Source organism: Ovis canadensis, chromosome 1 (assembly GCF_042477335.2).
Source record: "Ovis canadensis isolate MfBH-ARS-UI-01 breed Bighorn chromosome 1, ARS-UI_OviCan_v2, whole genome shotgun sequence".
Lineage (NCBI taxonomy): Eukaryota > Metazoa > Chordata > Mammalia > Artiodactyla > Bovidae > Ovis > Ovis canadensis.
This window is the reverse complement of record NC_091245.1, coordinates 211,366,128-211,385,793: the sequence shown is the minus strand read 5'-3', so window position 1 is coordinate 211,385,793 and position 19,666 is coordinate 211,366,128. Positions and strand designations below refer to the sequence as shown.

The window sequence follows — 19,666 nt, the reverse complement described above, 5'->3', positions numbered from 1 at the left end:
ATCAGTTCTTCCAATGAATATTCAGGACTGATTTCCTTTAGGATGGACTGGTTGGATCTCCTTGCAATCCAAGGGACTCTCAGGAGTCTTCTCCATCACCACAGTTCAAAAGCATCAATTCTTCAGCACTCAGCTTTCTTTATAGTCCAACTCTCACATCCATACATGACCACAGGAAAAACCATAGCCTTGACTAGACGGACCTTAGTCAGCAAAGTAATGTCTCTGCTTTTGAATATGCTATCTAGGTTGGTCATAACTTTTCTTCCAGGGAGCAAGCACCTTTTAAGTTCATGGCTGCAGTCATTCATATATCTGCAGTGATTCTGGAGCACTCCCCTCTCTGAAAAATAAACTCTGACACTGTTTCCATTGTTTCCCCATCTATTTGTGATGAAGTGATTGAACCAGATGCCATGATCTGTTTTCTGAATGCTGAGCTTTAAGCCAATTTTTTCACTCTCCTCTTTCACTTTCATCAAGAGGCTCTTTAGTTCTTCTTTACTTTCTGCCATAAGCGAGGTGTCATCTGCATATCTGAGGTTATTGATATTTCTCCTGGAAATCTTGATTCCAGCTTGTGTTTCTTCCAGTCCAGCGTTTCTCATGATGTACTCTGCATATAAGTTAAATAAGCAGGGTGACAATATACAGCATTGACATACTCCTTTCCTGATTTGGAACCAGTCTGTTGTTCCACACCCAGTTCTAACTGTTGTTTCCTGACCTGCATACAAATTTCTCAGGAGGCAGGTCAGGTGGTCTGGTATTCCCATCTCTTTAAGAATTTTCCACAGTTTGTTGGGAGTTTTAATTTTTATTTATCCAGAGGATATTGTGCTTTCAATTCCCATTTTTCAGGTTAATAAGATCATGTGTACTTCCCTAGTTCTTTTCTGTGAAATGCCTGTTCAATAATGTGGTCCATTTTTCTACTGAATTTTTGTCTTTTTCTTATTTATGTAGGAATTCTTTATAAAACCCTCTATTTTCTTTCATTTAAAAACTTAATAGAATGATAACCATAGAGAATGGCTGAAAATAAAATGAGAGAACTGTAAGATAAAGTGAAAGAAATATCTCAAAATCCAGAGAGAAAGTATAAAGAGATGGAAATCATAAGAAAAAGGATCAGAGTTACATGTGAATAATAAGAGTTCCAGGAGAAGCAAAAGAGATGGAGGAGAGAAACAGCAATAAGACTTCCTTTCCTGACAGTATAGTAGACCAAATACTGAGACCAATGCTCCTGCAGCAATAATTTAAAATGCTTATAAATTATAAAAAGAGGCTTCCTTGGCTCAGTGGTAAAAGAATCTGCCTGCAATGCAGGAGCCACAGGAAATGCGGGTTCGATCCCTGGGTCAGGAGGATCCCCTGGAGGAGGGCCTGGCAACCCACTCCAGTGTTCTTGCCTAGAAAATCCCATGGACAGAGGAGCCTGGTGGGCTACAGTCCACAGGTTCACAAACAGTCGGACACAACTGAAGTGACTGAGCATGCATGTACATACATAAACTATTAAAAACTTTTGTTAAGCCTCTATTAACATTTTGTCTGTTTATCGTGTACAAGTAAATACAGTTTACTTGTATCTTCCAGTTTACTTGTATTTTTATGATATCTTTTCATAGACAAAAGTTCTTAATTTTAGTATGATCTCAGTTAGCAATTTTCTGAACATTCTGAAATCCCTTCCTATCCCAAGCTCAAAAGGGTAGGCTCCGGTACAGGTAATTTACGTACAGCCATAGGTTTGCCTTTCACAACTAAAATCTTTAATCACCTGAAGTTGATTTTTGTTTGTGGTGTGAACTAGGCACCTCTTTTTTCCTGTATGGAAAACCAGTTGCTCAGCACCTTTCATTGAATAGTTATCCCTTTCCACAATGATCTAAAAGTACACATATATCATGTATTAGGTTTCCACACATGCATGGATATGTTTCTGAATCTCTATTCTGTGCCACCAGTCATTCTGTCTACCTCAGCAAACCCCACACCTGAGCTTACCAACTTTAGCATTATAATGCATCTTGATTTCTGGACCAAAAGTCACCCAATTTGTTCTTTTGTAATCAGGATTATATTTGCTATCCGTAGTTGTTTGCACTTCCATATAAATTTTTAGAATTAACTTGTCCAATCATTCCTACCCTACTTCCCCAAAAAAACTCTTATGATTTTTTATCGAAACTTTATGAAAGCTATTAATTAATTTGTGGTAAATGTCTGTCTTTATGTCATCAAGTCTTTCTCTGAATATGATTCTCCAAATGATTCCCTGGTGGCTCAGATGGTAAAGAGTCTGCCTGCAATGCAGGAGACCCGGGTTCGATCCCTGGGTTGGGAAGATCTCCTGGAGAAGGAAATGGCAACCCACTCCAGTATTCTTGCCTGGAGAATCCCACGGATGGAGAAGCATGGTAGGCTACAGTCAATGGGGTCGCAGAGTCAGACATGACTGAGTAACTTCAACACAGGTAGAACTTACCTATAAATCATCAGAGCCTTGTATTTCCATTTTGAGGATATTTTTTATTGATTCAATTTTTTAATGATTTAGAACTATCTAGATTTTCTAGTTATTTCAAAGCAGTGTCAATAAGCCATAAGTTTGTAAGAATTTCTTTATATATTTGAGTAAAAATTTCCTATATATTTGAGTAAATTATATATCAAAGTTTTAAAATACAGTGCAATAAAGTTGTTTTTAATATCCTCTATCATCTTTCTAATTCCTTCTGTACCTGTATTTTTGGTTTTTAAATGCCTGATATTTGAATCTTTTCTAGTTTTTTATTCTCATCACAGGTGTGTCTCTTTCATTAGTCTTTTCAAAAATTAACCTTTGATTTCATTGATTCTTTAATATAATGCATCTTTTATTCCATTTATTTTTACTCATGTTTATTGTCTTCCTTAAACTTTCTTTTAATATATTCTATTAATCTTTTAATAAATCCTTAAGTTGGATGCCTAGCACATTAATTTGCAAGCTCTCTTCTTATCTAATATAAATGTCTAAGATTATGTAGTTCTATCTGTTTTGCTTTAACTGTAGCCCACTATAGATTTTCTATATAGATTTTCTTCTATATAGATTTTCTCTATATAGATTTTCTTCTCATTCAATTCTAAATGAATCCTAATTTCTATCATGGTTTTATCCTATGACCCATAAGTTCTTTGGAACTATATTTTTATAATATTTTTAATTTTAATTTTTTAAATTTAATATTTACTATTTTTATTTCCATACGTAGAGTCATCCTAGCTCTTTTTAAAATCATTTCTGCCACTGTTGCACTAGAGCCAAATACTGGGGCCCACACAGAGTCTCTTCTCGAAGGCTCTTTACGTTGCAAGGGTACCCTCTCCTATCTGAATGAGTCGCATCATTTTCTATTCCTTCTATATTTTTCACTAAAGAATTTTATCAGATGTAATATGTCAATGGATCAGGTAAAAAGAAATGAGGATTAGATATTAGAGTATCATTGGGAAATTGATCTGGTAATTTAAAGGCAGGAGTAAAAGCAAAGAACTTCTACTTTTGTTTCCATAATTTTACTCCTATCATTATTCTCTTATCCATAAAGTAATAAGACTTCCTGTGAATTAATAAGCTGACAATAATAACTTAGGTTTCATAGACAAAACCCCATATGTTAATTTTTATGACTCTATTAAGCATGACTGCCATTTGCTCCCATGAGCACATTTCTCCCAAAGGAACATATACTTTAAAAGAATGAAAACAGAATAATAATTAATCAAATTGGACCATATAAATATATACCTACTAGTTCAAAGGAAAAAAAAAAAAACCATGAGATCTGGAACTAGTAGAAGATGAGATTATACATACATCTCAAAAACACAGCAGAACAACAGCTGTTTTAACCCAAGCCACTCCCAGCTCAACCATCTGAGATGACAGACTGAGCGCCCCTGGGGCAGAGGTACACAGCAACTCCGCCTCTTTCAGCTCAGCTGGCATTCAGCAATCCATTTCCCCGCAGATTCACTTCATAGTACCTAACAGAAGGCTCTTTTCCTTGAAGTCTGGAAACTAAAGCTCTCAGTGCCATTGAAGCTTGACATTTTTCTAGAAGGAATACTAAACACATTAGCAGTAAAATGCAGTGGGCGCTGATAGGAAGAGAAAAGCCAGGAGTCTCTTCTAGCCATGGTCCTCTGATTTATTTGGTTTCACTTGGCCATGGAGCCTCCCTGTGCTGGCTGCCGCACAACCTAAGCATATTGAAGCCATTTCTAGCCCACATAAAAGGAAAATACTTTGTGAGTATAATAAACGCGAGAGACTGAGCTTACAAAGGTGAATGCATTCTGGCTCTCACTCTTGAGCAGCTCGATATTCACTGGGCCAGAGAGGCATAAATATAAATAGTGTGCTAAGTATTGCGGTTATTATGGTTATGTTTCTGAAGGGCCTCCCTCAAATACACATAATTCTTTATTCATACCTTCCTTCCTTCTCTTTCCTACACCTTCCAGTGCCTCTCACCTCTCTGACTGCTTTGTGACCCTTGGCAGACCTGTCTTCTTGCCGTTTCCTAGCTAGGTTTTGTTTCTCTGACAACCTAAAGAGTCTCATTAAAATCCACAGTTCATGGTTATATAAATAATGTCTGGATCTAAACTTTCATCTCCTCTGCCACCTCTTTTTTTTTCAACTCCTCTTTATCTAACATCAGAAATGCTGGGAGAGTTTCGGAACCAGTCTCTTAGCCTCCAGGTATAAACCATCCCAAACAGTCAACCACACCACTAATATGAGGCATCTTTCCAAAGAAGCAGATCCCAACCTCTCTGGCACCAGGGACTGGTTTCTTGGAAGACAATTTCTCCAAGGACTGGGAAGGTGGGGATGGTTTGGGGATGATTCAAGTGCGTTACATTTACTGTACACTTTATTTCTAATCTAATGTCACTGCTGATCTGACAGGAGTTCAGGTCTGCAGCCTAGAGGTTGGGGACCCTTGTTCTAAAGTGCAACCTAATTACATCACTCTCTTGCTTAAATTCTTCTAGTGGCTCCTCTAACTTCAGAAGACATATAAGACCCTTTATCTCTGAACCCTTCTTATCTAATGAGTTCACTACCTGTCATCCTCCATCCACTGGATGCTGGAATCCAACCACATTCAGCTACCCTATTCTCTCACATGCTGTCTGGATACTATTCACCTTATCAATTGTTTGCTCATTGGAGACTTAATCCAGTCTCTTACTGGACCCTTTAACCATCACCACTTAAACTAAGTCATGGCCACACTGGTTTTATTAAACATAAATTAAAACCATTTATGCTGATAAATCACAGTCCTGAGTCAATAAATCCATCATCAATCCACCAGTTGCCCAGTTCAAGGAATGCCCAATACAGTGATAGCCATTATGCCAAATATTAATCCATTTGCAAATTGATCTTTTTGGTGAATTTATCAAATTTAGTTATGCAGTAAAAACCACAGTTCTATGGATTAGCAGGGACCAAAAAGGCTTCAAGGAACCCAGATTTGGGGCCTTCAGACGCTCTGTCTCTCAGTCTCTGCAATCATTGTCCCTCTGTCTCTCTACCTCTCTGCCCTTCCGTCTGTGTTCCAGACACCCTCTGTCTCCAGGCTCCCTGTTCTCTGGCCTTCCTCCCCTTCCCCCACCCCAGCCATGCCCTACTGCTCTCTGCCTTCTTTGTTTCCTTTCCTCTCTGCCCTTGGGTTTCCCTCTAGGATCAGCAAGTTCGACTGCGTTATGCTGATTCTGCTCTTCATTTTACCCCCAGCGGAGGGTCCCACCTGTTTTATCCAGCTCCCTCCTGTTTCAATAACAGGACAAGAGCAGAGACAAATAAACATTTTGTTATAAGGACAAAACTGTTGTTGTTCAGTTGCTGCATTGTGTCCAACCCTTTGCAACCCCATGAACTGCAGCACACCAGGCTTCCCAGTCCTTCACTGTCTCCTAGAGTTTGCTCAAACTCATGTGTCCATTGAGTCAGTGATACCATCCAATCATCTCATCCTCCGTCTCCCCCTTCTCCTCTTGCCCTCAATCTTTCCCAGCATCAGGGTCTTTTCCAAAGGACAAAATAAAACTACAAATAAAACAACAGAAACTTCAAAAAGATATTAAAAATTCCCATCAAAATCAATGACCATATTCTTATGAATAGTTGAAAGAAACAAATTTGTGTTAATTGATAAAGTTGCCAAATCTGTCAAAGTAGTCAATGTGAAACTTGCCACAAGAATTTCAGTGATGCTAAAATGTTAGCAAAACAGCAAATGACTCTAAAAAGGACTTGAAAAAAAATCATAAAAAAAATTATAAATGGAAAGGTTCCAAGTGAAATGCTAGATTTTTGCTATATCTATTAGAAGAATATATTCATACACAGATTCAAAAAGATACATCTATGAATATATTCATAAGAATATGTTTATAAAGAGACTAAACCTCCCTAGGAAACTTACTTAGCTTTAAAAAAAATCAAACAGATCTTAAAATACTGTTGAAAAGAACATATTCATAAGAAGAATATAATTGAATGTACTTTAAAAATATCATTTAAAAATATTCATAAGAAAATATATTCATATTAACTTACTATACTTAAAACAATGCTCGTTAAAATAAGTCTTTTTCAAATCTGTGATTAAGTGGGCAAATTATTCATTTAGCAAAGTAATCCTTCAATAAACTGGCAAATGGGCCAATCTTGTATATCAGCCATTCAGTAAGCGAAACTTTATCAAACTGGCCCCTAGCATATTGACTTGCTTCCTTTCTGTACTCATTATAATAAGTTTCCTTATGATGCATTGTAATGATTGTGTCTCACCCAACTCCCTCAGGACATCTTATTCACTTTGTATTCCCAGAACTTGGCAGAGAATGTTTCATCTTTGAAGACTAAAATGTTGACAAATGAGTAAACAAATGAATTAATAAATGACCTTTACCCTGCCTTAACCTGAAGTTTTCTTCCTGCAGGCTAAATACCAAGGTAATCTGAATTTAAATGGGTAAGCCCAATGAGAAAAAAAGTTTTTGCACATTTCACATTTTATGTCCATGTTTGTAGGTGCACAACCTCATAAATAATTTGCTTATGAATCATAGGAATAATATCAAACTTTAAGCGTCTAGTCAAATATGGAACTTGAAATAAAATCGTATTGTGTTGACTATTGCTTGGGGTAAAAAATAATAGCTTTATTGGACAATCAAAATTTGTATGTAAAATATTTTGTTATTGTTGAATTTGCCTTGTAGTTTTATGAATAACTCACATTCTCCAAAAGGATTTGGGCAGGATGCTCCATATAGACGTAGAAAAGACTGCACATACGTGCCACTCATTGTTGCAAACATGTTTAAGTGTTGCTTTGTATCCACCATATTGATTCATGGTTCCGGAGAATTATGAAGCCACAACTGCTCCAATAGTGCTTAAATATACTGCCTTTCCAGGACATACCAAGGCTAGATTTCCTTGAGACTAACAAATTCAAATTCCTGCTCTGTACCTACTGCTGCATATCCCTCATGTTTGAAACTGATTTTGTAGTTGTGCCCCATACTCATCATTCCTCCTTACAGGTCTACTTCAGTGAACTATACTAACCTTCCCTTATTTCTCCCCCAACCCTCTTGTAAGTAGATTCACAAGAATAGACACAAAGGGTCAAAGAGAGATGAACTATCCACTCTGTTAGTAGTGGCAGTGTGTGCATGTATGCCAAGTCACTCCTGCTGCTGCTGCTGCTGCTAAGTCGCTTCAGTCATGTCCGACTCTGTGTGACCTCATAGATGGCAGCCCACCAGGCTCCGCCGTCCCCGGGATTCTCCAGGCAAGAACACTGGAGTGGGTTGCCATTTCCTTCTCCAATGCATGAAAGTGAAAAGTAAAAGTGAAAGTGAAATCACTGAGTTGTGTCCAACTCTTAGCGACCCCACGGACTGCAGCCTACCAGGCTCCTCCGTCCATGGGAGTTTCCAGGCAAGAGTACTAGAGTGGGGTGCCGCTGCCTTCTCCGGCTAAGTCACTTCTGTCGTGTCCAACTCTGTGCAACCCTGTGGACTGTAGCCCACCAGGCTCCTCTGTCCATGGAATTCTCCAGGCAAGAGTAGTGGAGCAGGTTGCCATTCCCTTCTCCAGGGGATCTTCCCGACCCAGGGATCAAACCCGTGTCTCCTGCAGCTCCTGCATTGCAGGCGGATTCTTTACTGCTGAGCCTCCTGGGACGCCCCCATAGTGGCAGAATAACACCCAATGTACAAGACTTCCTTGTATGAAGCATGATGTTTAGGCCTGATACCCAAAATATAACATCATGTTCCTTCCCCCAGCTTTGAAGACAACTTGGCATGGGACTGGCATCTCACTGACCCACTTAGTCTCAGACAGTGGACACTCCCTCCCCAACCTGGGGCTTATAGAAGGCCGCTTATACCAGGCCTGAACAAAGGCAAGTGCAAAAGGATGGGGAAAAGATTGTGCCACATACAAACAGTGATCTTCAAACCAACAACAGGTAGACAGGGCCTCTGACAGTCAGGATCTCATCTATCTCATCAATCAGATCAGTCACTCCTCACCTGAACTCAGGACACTATGTCTGTCGGGGAGAAAATCTATAAATGAACAAGCAGCCCCTGCCTTCTTAGCCAAGGCAACAAAAGTCCCCTCTTGGGAAGCCTGAAGCATAGGGAATAAGGACCCCTGCTGTAACACCCTCTGCCATTTCCCCAGTCATTCAGGCTAAGCTCTTGAGCGTCAATCTAAACTATACCCTTTTTTCACTTCCTCGCCGTCCCCTATATTTTATCAGTCACCAACTCCTAAAGTTTTATCTCCTAGATATTTCTCCATACATCCTTTTCTCTCCATCTCTCCCACCTGATTCCTACATCGTGCCTTCATCATCCTTTGCCAGCACTGCAGTAACAATGCCCTAATTCTTCTTTCTGATTTAAGTCTGGTTCTGTCTTTAATCTAATCTCCACTCTTCAGCCAGAGTGATCATTCGGAAACTCAGCTCTGTCATGTCACCCTCTACCAGCTTCCCATTAACTAAAGGGCAAAAGCCAAGCTCTTTAAATGGGCTACAAAAGCTCTTCATAACCTACTACCTTTCCAAAATTACTTGCCCCATCTTCGCTGTCCCACACTCATCCTACTAATAGTAAAACTGGTATGGTTTCTGGCAGTCAGCATGTAACTTTAAATCTCCATCCTTTGTTCGTGTGACTTCTGTCTGAAATGCCCTTGACTTCATGTCTCATTGGGTTAACTCTGATTCAGTCTTGAATATTCTGTTTAATGCATTTCTCCTCCAGCAAGGCTTCCCTGACCTCAGTCCTTGCTCCCTGTCCTCATCCCTCAGGGTGGGAAAATTATTCCTCTTCTACACTCACTCTGTGAATGGCTCTGGCACCGAGTTTACTACCCTGTGTTGATTTTTTTTTTCATGTTGGTCTAGGAAGACCAATAGAAATTGAGTAGGGGCCACATACCCAGTAACTAGAGATTACTAGCACTCAAAATCAGTTTGTTGACTATGTATTTTCTATTCCTTCAAATCATTCATTCATCCTTTAACTTATCCATTAATTCAATTATCACTTACTGATGAATTTCATGAGTATGTCCCATCTCACTCACCCACTTTCATTTTGCTGAGTAATATCCTGATTTCCCAGATGTGTTTAGCCTGCGTGGAAACCAATCATTTTCCCTCTTCTCTACACATTCCAAAGCATGTGAAGAACATTTGTTAACTATTTCCAAATTGTCATCTGTTTTTAAATTACCCATTTGAATCATTTTTATATGCTTCTTGTTCTAGTGACAGAACTGACTGATTACTCTGCGTCTTTTAATGGGTATAGACTGCCATAAGTGAGGCAGTATAACAGCCTACTATTCTGTATCTGAGACTGTGCTCCCCCCTTTCTGCCTTCCACCTGCAGGAAATTCAAATCACAGTATAGTCATTAGAATTAAATACATGTTGATAAATAACAACAGGGAAGTAACATCAGTTTATTACAGCAGGTCTTTGAAGCCGCTCAGACTGCCTTTTCTTGTTTCGAAGCCTGGCTTTAGATGAATGGGCACTGATTTTTTTTTTATTATTATTATTCAGGTTCATAGAGAATAAAGTCTAAGAGCTTTTGTATAAATCTTATATTTTCCAAATAAAATCTCAGAAAAAACGGGGAAACTTAGGGAATGGGTGGTGGCCAGTCTATGGAAGTCAAAGGCAGGGCAAACCAGCTTGTCCAGAAGCACTGGGCTTGGGAGCTGGAGAGTTAATGAAAATGTCAGGCTCTCAGAGCTTCTTCCTCATCCTCTCAATGAAGAGAAAGAATGGCCAAGAGTGACTGAGAGTAAGGAGGAGCCAGGAAGGCATGGCCATGAAAAGATGAGGAACAAAGGCGTCTATTCAGCTATGATCCTCCTACTACAAAGGACCCAGTCCTCGAGGAAAAAATTTGTATAAACTATATCATGAAGAAAACTTTTAAATAATAATGACGATAAGCTAATCAGCTAATTTTTTACTCCAATAACCAGATTAATGTGTGTGTGTGTTGGTCACTCAATCATGGGACTCTTTGCCACCTCATGCACTGTAGCAAACCAGGCTCCTCTGGCCATGGAATTCTCCAGGAAAGAATACTTGGGTGGGTTGCCATTTCCTTCTCTAGGGGATCTTTCTGACCCAGGGATCAAACCCAGGTCTCTTGCATTGCAGGCAGATTGTTTACTATCTGAGCCACCAAAGAAGATTAATATGTACTCTTCCTTAACAACTTTTGGAAATATGCTATGTGTGTGCTCTCACCCTTCTGCAGGGAATCCAAATATCTTCACAACCAGCCCAGAATGAACATGCCGCCAGAATGTATGCCTGCTGTTAACACCAGTAAGGCCATCCATCCTGGAGCATGAAGCCGAATAGAAGCCCCAACTATACATACAATTATACAAATAACAGATATCTCTTTCCTCCTCTGCAAAGTTCCACATTGGATTCTAGTTCTTTTTCAAGCAAGGAGAGTGACTTGTCATGAAAATTTGAAAGGAAAATCTGAAGTCTGTCTCTCTGTTCCTAGGTCCTGAAAACCGGCCACTCCCCCACCAAACTCATCTGGCACCCTAAAATCCAAAGATCCCTTCTCAGCACAGAAACTGGAGAAGATCCCCATGGCTCCTTGGTCTCCTGCCTTCCCAGAATCCCTGCCTTCCTGCCTATACTTTTCACGTCTCTCTCCCACCAGCCAGCACCTCCAGCAATTTTTTACCTCTTTTCTGCCTTCTCCTTCAGACCTAGTTTCAAATGCAACCCTCCACTAAGAAGCTTTTTACTTTATTCACTCCTTTGCCATTCTGTCTTTTAGGAATTCTTTGGAGAAGAACAGCAATTTGGGATGTTCTGATGCCCATGTCATAAAGCTGTAGCTCCCCACACCACTTTTAAATGGGAACATTTGTTAAATACTTCACGTCAGTCATTCTCCACCTACTTATGTCATCTCACTTAACCATAACAGTGTAGTTACACATTATATCCACTTTTCAAGGAACTAGGAATTAGAATAAGGACATTGTAGAGCACACACAGCTAGTAAGCCATGAAATCAGGTTTTGAACTAGGAGACAGTGACTCCAATCTGTTTTGTTTTGTTTTTTTAATGATTGAAAAATTTTACAGATGGTAACAAAACTATCCAAACTTTTGGAGTCTGGCCTTGATCTGACTGACATTTTTGTAAACTTGCTTAAATGTTTACCATACAAGAAAAGAAGGCTGGGTCACTACCAGACGTCTCCACATTTCTAACAAATCTCAAGTCAACAGAGCTCTAAGCAACCCTACGCTTAAGAATGTTAACCAGAATAAATTCTGTCTATTACTACTGAGGGAAAGTAAAACATTAAGTTGATAGTTTCCTGATATATGTTGCCATTTCTTTGAAGTAATGTTCCATTAGGTATTAGGGGCTATAGAAAGATCAGTGATGATTAGCTGGGGGTTGGCAAAGGAAACAAACCCAAAGCATTATCTAAACAACTGAGGGCATTGCTTTCTTTCTTCAGACTTAGAAAAAAAGAAAAAGTATTGACAGCTAGGCATACACCCCAAGTAAAGATGGGAGACTTGTTTCTGCTCAGGGCCGGGTGTGTGTATGTGTTGGGATGCAATGGTCACGTGCTGGGGTCCAACTGCACTCAGGCAGGTTTGGAGGGCCCCTCTCGATCTCTCTGCCTGAGGAAGGTCTGTGCAGAGACTTATTCTTTAGGACTGTACTGACTAACTGTGAACTTCATGTAAAACTGTATTATTTTCAACCTCAGAAATATTTACCAAAAAATCAGGGATCACGACCTCCTGGACAAAAGGAAAACTGTCACAGCACTGAAAGCAGGAGAGGACCGGGCCATTCTCCTGGGACTGGCCATGATGGTGTGCTCCATCATGATGTACTTTCTGCTGGGAATCACACTCCTGCGCTCATACATGCAGAGGTAACACCCCTGGGGGCTTGGGATGCTGTCTTTTGTCTTCCTTCTCCATCCTCCCACACAGCTTAGCAATTCCGAGGTCCTCTTTCTTACCTTCTTTGCTTTGAAGCACTTAGACTAGTGCCTGGCACTTACTACTGTCAATGATGTTATCTAATAATAACGATAAAAATAGTTCTATGTGTAAACCACCTACTATGTGCCAGGGACTTGCCATACATTACTTTTTAAATTTTCACAACTGTTCTATAAGGTAAGTATATATATACTCATAAAATTAGCAAAATTGAGGTTCAAGAAAGATCTAATATGCTGTGTCATTACTGTTGTTCAGTCACTAAGTCATGTCCAGTTCTTGCAACCCCATGGACTGGAGCCCACCCGGTTCCTCTGTCCATGAGCTTTCTCAGGCTAGAATAGTGAAATGGATGGTTATTTCCTTCTCCAGAGGATATTCCTGACCCAGGGATCAAACCCGTGTCTCTAGCATTAGCAGGCAGATTCTTTCCTAGGGAGCCAGCTTTAGTATTTGGCAGGAAGAGCCAAGGTTCAAACCTACATCCTGTTAATTTCAGAATCCCTGGTTTTGGCTCTTAACACCTCTGTCCATTCTCCACCCCCGTTCCTTTTCCTCCACAGCCCTCTCTTCCATCACCCCACACACTAGCAGTTCTCAGCTGCACATTTCAACTTCCTGAGAATCTTTAAAAATATTGACACCCAGGCCCCAAGCACCATCATTCCATAATGTCAGATTTAATTGGTCTGGAGTGGGACCCAGTCACCAGTAACTTTTACAGTTCCCCAGGTGATTCTAACAGGCTGAAAAACACTGCTATGCACTTTATAAAAATTAATTATCTAGTTTTAATTGGGGGATAATTGCTTTACAATATTGTGTTGCTTTCTGCCATATATCAACATGAATCAGCCACAGGTATATGTATGCCCCCTCCCTCTAAAATCTCCCTCCCACCTCCTACCTCATCCCACTGCTCTACATTATCACAAGGAGCTCAAATCTGGTGTTCTTCGCACTTTCTAAAATAACAGATTTTGAACTTTTCTTATTTAAGTGTTTGCCCTGGGTTTACCAAATAGATACAAACACTGAGTTGGCAAGTGTGTTCCCCCTTAGTAACCCATGAAACTCCCCAGTGTTTCTTGCTGTTGTCCATATTGACACTCTGAGCATGGGAAAGCCCAGCATTGCTTTAACTAATCAAGAAAGTCTCATGACGCTTCAGTTTAAAGAAATGAGGCCCTTTCAAATGAAAAACTGAGGTTTCAATCCAAGAGAATCAAACCATTTTGTGGCATTCATTTCCCCACTTAAATTAATACTTTCATTTTAGAAGCAAAATCTAGTTGAAACACAGTAATTTGCTAAAATTAAGGCATCCTCTTTCCCATTTATGGCTGCTCTACTCTGTTTCTCTGATGCTTTCAGCTCTACTCCTTCTCAGTGAAAGCATGGATGCCTCAGGCCGCAGAGCTCACTGATTCCAAAACTGTTTTCCAATACTCACAAATGCTTAGCACCATCTAAGACTTTTTTTTCTTCCTTGTATAAGCAAAATCTGACCACTCAAGTCCCCAGAAAATTTGCCACACCAGAGGGAGTCAGGGCTTGAATCCTGGCTCTGTACAAAATTGGACATGAAAAGAGGGGCCCTATTAACACACGTCCAGCAAAAAGAAGAGCTACTAATCTGCAAAGAAACGTGCTATTTTCTAATCACTCTGGTGATCAGTTTATATCCAGAAGTGAAACATCAATTCTGGGTACATTACTTCCTAATCATAAATATTACTCTTGATCATAAAATTATAAATAGTTTGAAATGAAAAGCTGACCAATGGGCAGCTCAAGAGGTTTTCTTTGTTTGTTTAGTCTTTCTAACTGAGAGGTCTCAGGACACGGACAGGAATCCATTAATCTCGTATAATAGCCTCTTTTCCACTGTGGGGAAGCAGTGCAGTACCGCACAATGAGCCTGGGCTTTAGAGAAATACAGGACTGGGTGGAGTCACAATTTCCACCACCTACTAGCTATGTGTCTTTGCATGCATTTGACTTCTCTGACCATCAGTTCACTGACCTTTAAAAGAATTTCGTATCCAACATATAAGACAAAAAAGACAATGTATGTAAAGCATCAGTTAGGATGAAAGGGGTACAATAACTGATGGCTCTTGGTGTAATCAAAAGATGAAGTTATCTTTTCTCCATTTTTAGGAAGGCCTTAAAGAAATGCATCATTGTCCTTTCACCTATCACACCAGAACTTAAGCCCCTCCACTCTTTCATCATCTCTCTTCCCCTTCTCCCTTACATCTTCTCTGCCTACAAAGCAGGCAGACATTGTGAGGCGAGGACCAAGGCATGACAGGAAGCAGGTTACAACGTAGAAATGCAGGGTGGGTACAGGCTCTGATGTAAAAAGATGCTGCCTTACCCTTACTGGTGAATTTTATAATGAAAAAAATCTAATTTAAATCAAGCATTGGAAAAGATGATACTATATTTGATAGAAATCATTGGAAAAAGTTCTCAGATGCCAGGCAAAGTTTATCTATGTTTATATTGTAGTTAGCTTGTGGCTCAGCTGGTAAAGAATCTGCCTGCAATGTGGGAGACCTGGGTTCAGTCCCTGGGTTGGGAAGGTCCTCTGGAGAAGGGAAAGGCTACCCACTCCAGATTCTGACCTGGACAATTCTATGGACTGTATAGTCCGTTGGGTCGCAAAGAGTTGGACATGACTGAGCAACTTTCACTTTGACAAAGCTGCTCTGTGCAAAGGCATACACATTACAAGTAGATCTGGAAGATTCTTCACGTCAAGGAACTGACAGTTTCTGCGCCCGTGGCATCTGTGCTTACTCTTCTCCTCTCTGTGTAGTGTATGGACCGAGGAGGCTCAGTGCACCTTGCTGAATGCGTCCATCACAGAAACATTTAACTGCTCCTTCAGTTGTGGTCCGGACTGCTGGAAACTCTCTCAGTATCCCTGCCTACAGGTGTATGTCAACCTGACTTCTTCCGGTGAAAAGCTCCTCCTCTACCACACAGAAGAGACAATAAAAATCAATCAGAAGGTAGGAGCTTGGCATACACGGTATCTCATTCGCCCTCATGTAGCTCCACACCAGTTCATCTCTCTCTGTCTGTAGTTCCTCTATGCCAGCATTTCAAAGCAAACATGCCACCACACAGTAGACCCTGCCTCATCCAGTCACAGAGTTCATTGCACTACTTGACTCTTAACTGAGAAACATTTATTTTCTGTGCAAGTCATGGTCAAACCAGTCCCCATTTTGTAGCAGTGAAGATTTAGCCTTTACTTCCATTTAGAAGGGTAAACATCATATCCTTATTGATACACAAATAGATTAAATTTTTCAAAGCAAATGTGCAGCTTAATCAGTAATATAAGCCAAAAAAACAAAAAACAAAACAAAACCTCAACAGGTATTTGTCATATACCTGGGAACCATGGGGTTAAACTGTATTTTGCTTTCCCAAGGTCATTGTCACTTAGTTCTATGGTCTTGGAGATGTAACTTAACCTCTCTGAGCCCCAGTATCTTCTTCTCTAAAAAGGTACTAACAATGACCATCTTGCAAGGTCATTGTGAGAATGAGAACAGAGCACAGAGAGTGCCCAGCAAAGCCCAGGCAGGACCTTCAACCCATGGTCACAGTTTGTGTGCCTGTGCCTATTTCTTCATTTATGTTAGGTTCATCGAGACTGAATTTTCCAGCACTAATATATTCAAGTGCACTTGTTAAATGTTTAGTATCTCTGTATTAAAGCTGCAAATAAAATTTGCATTTAAAAGGTCTGGGATAACCAGTAAAGTGTCAGCAGAATCAACCTGCCATTATCAATTTTAAGTTAAATACATTGTGTTTTTGATTTACGAAAACACAATTTTAGATGGCCAGAGTACTTTCATATGCCAAGACAACCTGCTGCCATTCTCTAATAGGACAATTGGCCCTCGTCACCAGGATACAACTCTCACAACTCTAATCTTTCTTGTAAAAACTCTACAATTATCAGCAGTTAAATGATACAGATTATATGTATTAAAAAAATTCAATAGCTGTGGAGCATGATACTAGAACATAGGATTTGCTTTCTGATATATTAACACAAATAAGGAAACCCTTGCCTTTTGGTCACATTAACTTAAAAGAATTCTTGCAAATATCTCTGAAGACACAAGGTAGGCTCTGATTTCCTTTTATTTGTGGAAAAGAATACACACAATTCCAGTCTTAATCCTATTCTACAAATATACATAGCTAGTTCTCCCACAAAATGTGTGTTTTTCGAGATCCCTCAAATCAAGTTTTTAAATAAAAACTGTCCTGTAATTATGGATACCTATAAAACTCTCAAATCTCCAAGAAACTGAAAATTGGCCAAAACTGAATAGACATGAAAAACTGAGACATATTTCCATTTTCTTGTCTTGATGTTTTATTAGTACAGCCCTGTGAATGCAATATGTCAGCTATAAACTGGGAGTGAAACTACCAGAGAAAGTCTCCACTAAAATTTTAGAACCAGTATTTTGTCTGCTGTCAGCATGATACTAGGTCACTGTTTAGTTTATTTACCTTGTTTTTAACTGTGAGACATGCAAGAAATGAAAAGTGCAGCTTAAGTACCCATAGAGATCCTCTACGTAATTACTAAGAAAGCAAAGAAATGAAACATGTCCTGCACTGCAGGAAATCAGAACCTTACAGTTCTGATGACTAACGCCATCAAGTACCTTTTCATTCATTTATTGGCATTTTGAATTTTTGTATAATATCTGTTTAAGCCCCTTGTTTTCTATTGAATTGATTCCATTGGATTGTTTCTTCTTAGTATTCAATATAGGAATTCTTTAAATCTAGATGCAAACCTTCCTTGATTGTTGTGTTGCAAATTATCTTCTCTGGATATGAAATGTCATCTTTTCACTCTCTTAATGATGTATTTGAATGAAAGAAGCTTCTAATTTTAGTGCAACCAAATCTTGTCCTTGTCAATATTTATTTTTCTTTTCTTTTTTCCTTATCTTCCTCTTTCTTTCCTTTTCTTTCTTTTCTTCAATCGTTTGACTGTCCTGCTGTCTGTTTAAAAAGTCTTTACCTATCCAGAAGTCATGAAGCCATTCTCCCAAATTATCTTCTAGAAATGTTATTTTTTTTTTCTTTCACATTTTGAGTACAATCTGCCTGGAATTGATTTTCATGCAAGAGTCAAGTTTCTAGATTTTCTTTTTATTCATATGGACAATCATTTGCCCAAGTCCATTTATGAAAAGACTACCCTTTCCTCACTGGATTATTTTTATGATTCCATTTTCCCCTCTATTTTCTTGGAAGTCATCTGTTCTGTTACTGTTCTTTTAGTGTTTAACTAGTCATTACAACTTGAAATCTTGACAAATCAAGGCTATTAAAACATTTACCTTCATTTATTCTCTTTTCAGGTTACATATTATCATTTTTATTCTATATGTACCTTAAGCCCATGTAGATATTATATTGCTTTTGTATATGCTGCTGCTGCTAAGTCGCTTCAGTCATGTCTGACTCTGTGCGACCGCATAGATGGCAGCCCACCAGGCTCCCCCGTCCCTGGGATTCTCCAGGCAAGAACACTGGACTGGGTTGCCATTTCCTTCTCCAATGCATGAAAGTGAAGTGAAAGTGAAGTTGCTCAGTCGTGTCCCACTGTTCGCGACCCCATGGACTGTAGCCCACCAGACTCCCCCGTCCCTGGGATTCTCCAGGCAAGAACACTGGACTGGGTTGCCATTTCCCTCTCCAATGCATGAAAGTGAAGTGAAAGTGAAGTTGCTCAGTCATGTCCCACGTGACCCCATGGACTGCAGCCCACCAGGCTCCTCCGTCCATGGGATTTTCCAGCCAAGAGTACTGGAGTGGGGGGCCATCGCCTTTCCGGCTTTTGTATGTCGTAGTTATCTACTTAGATGCGTCCCCATCATTTTCCATTTCCTTATTCTTCATTCCTTCTTTTATCTTTGGTCTTCTATCTGGATTATTTTTTCTACTTCCTGAAGAACATTCTTTAATATTTAGTACAATATCTTCTCTAAAGAAATCTCTGTGTCTCCTGCATTGTAGGTAGATTCTTTACCATCTAAGCTACCAGCAAAGCCCCCTACATAATTCTCATAACTCTCCTAAAATACTATGACCTCCTTTATAAATGAGGAAGATTCCTGAAGAAATTCAGCAAGCTGTTGAAGCTCACCTAACTAGTGACAGCAAGGCCAGGCTTAAACCCAGGCCATTGGACTCCAGAGTCCCGTTATGTCCATCATTCCTGAACTTTACAGGACTAGTAAGCAGTGGGTTGTTGAGTTAGCTGAATGTAACCTTTAGAAAAACTGTGTAAATTGATTTTACAACAAATGGGGAACTTTAAAAGAAGGGAAATATATAAATAGATTTTTTTTGACTGAAATAAAAGGCATTAGGGACTTTGCAGAAAAAAAAAGAAATCTCTGAAAGTATTCATTTGTCTGAATATATTTTCTTTTCATTCTCAAAGTATATATTCATTGAGTATATAATTCTAAGTTGGCTGTTTTTTTGTTTCTGTACATTGAAAACATTCCTTTGTGTTCTGGCAAGAATTATAACTATTTGGAAATCAGCTCTCAGTCTAATTGCTACTTCTTTGAAGGTAATCTTGGTCTGCTTTAAAGATTATTTCTTTAATTCTTCACAGTTGAACTACTATTATGTGCCAAAGTGAACATTTATTTCTATCTTGCCTGCTTAGTGTTCCAAGGGCCTGCTGTTCCTGCTGTTCCTTGATGTTCTTTGACAATTTTAGGGGGTCTTCAGTCATCATCTCATCAATATTTCCTCTGCTCTCATTCTTTCCTGCTTGTCCTTTTAAGACTCCAATGGACCATGTTAGGCATTCTCATTTCATCCCCTGTATAGCTCCCTGTCTCTTTAGTATTTTTCCCTCCTTTTGTCTCTCTGTGCTTCTTTCTAGATATTGACGTATCTTCTGATTTGCAATTCCTTCCTCAGCTCTGAAAAATCTATCATTAAACCCA

At 39.4% G+C, this 19,666-nt stretch overlaps 1 protein-coding gene across 2 annotated transcripts in view; it reads left to right on the top strand.

The window, feature by feature from the left end:
* The window catches only part of KCNMB2 (potassium calcium-activated channel subfamily M regulatory beta subunit 2), a 305,446-nt gene that overhangs the window by 268,485 nt on the left and 17,295 nt on the right, over positions 1 to 19,666 (top strand). For both annotated transcript variants that reach the window (XM_069559679.1, XM_069559671.1), the window contains exons 3-4: positions 12,395 to 12,565; positions 15,466 to 15,661. In XM_069559679.1, the coding sequence (XP_069415780.1) occupies positions 12,395 to 12,565; positions 15,466 to 15,661 (367 nt within the window). The remainder of the gene's footprint in view (positions 1 to 12,394; positions 12,566 to 15,465; positions 15,662 to 19,666) is intronic.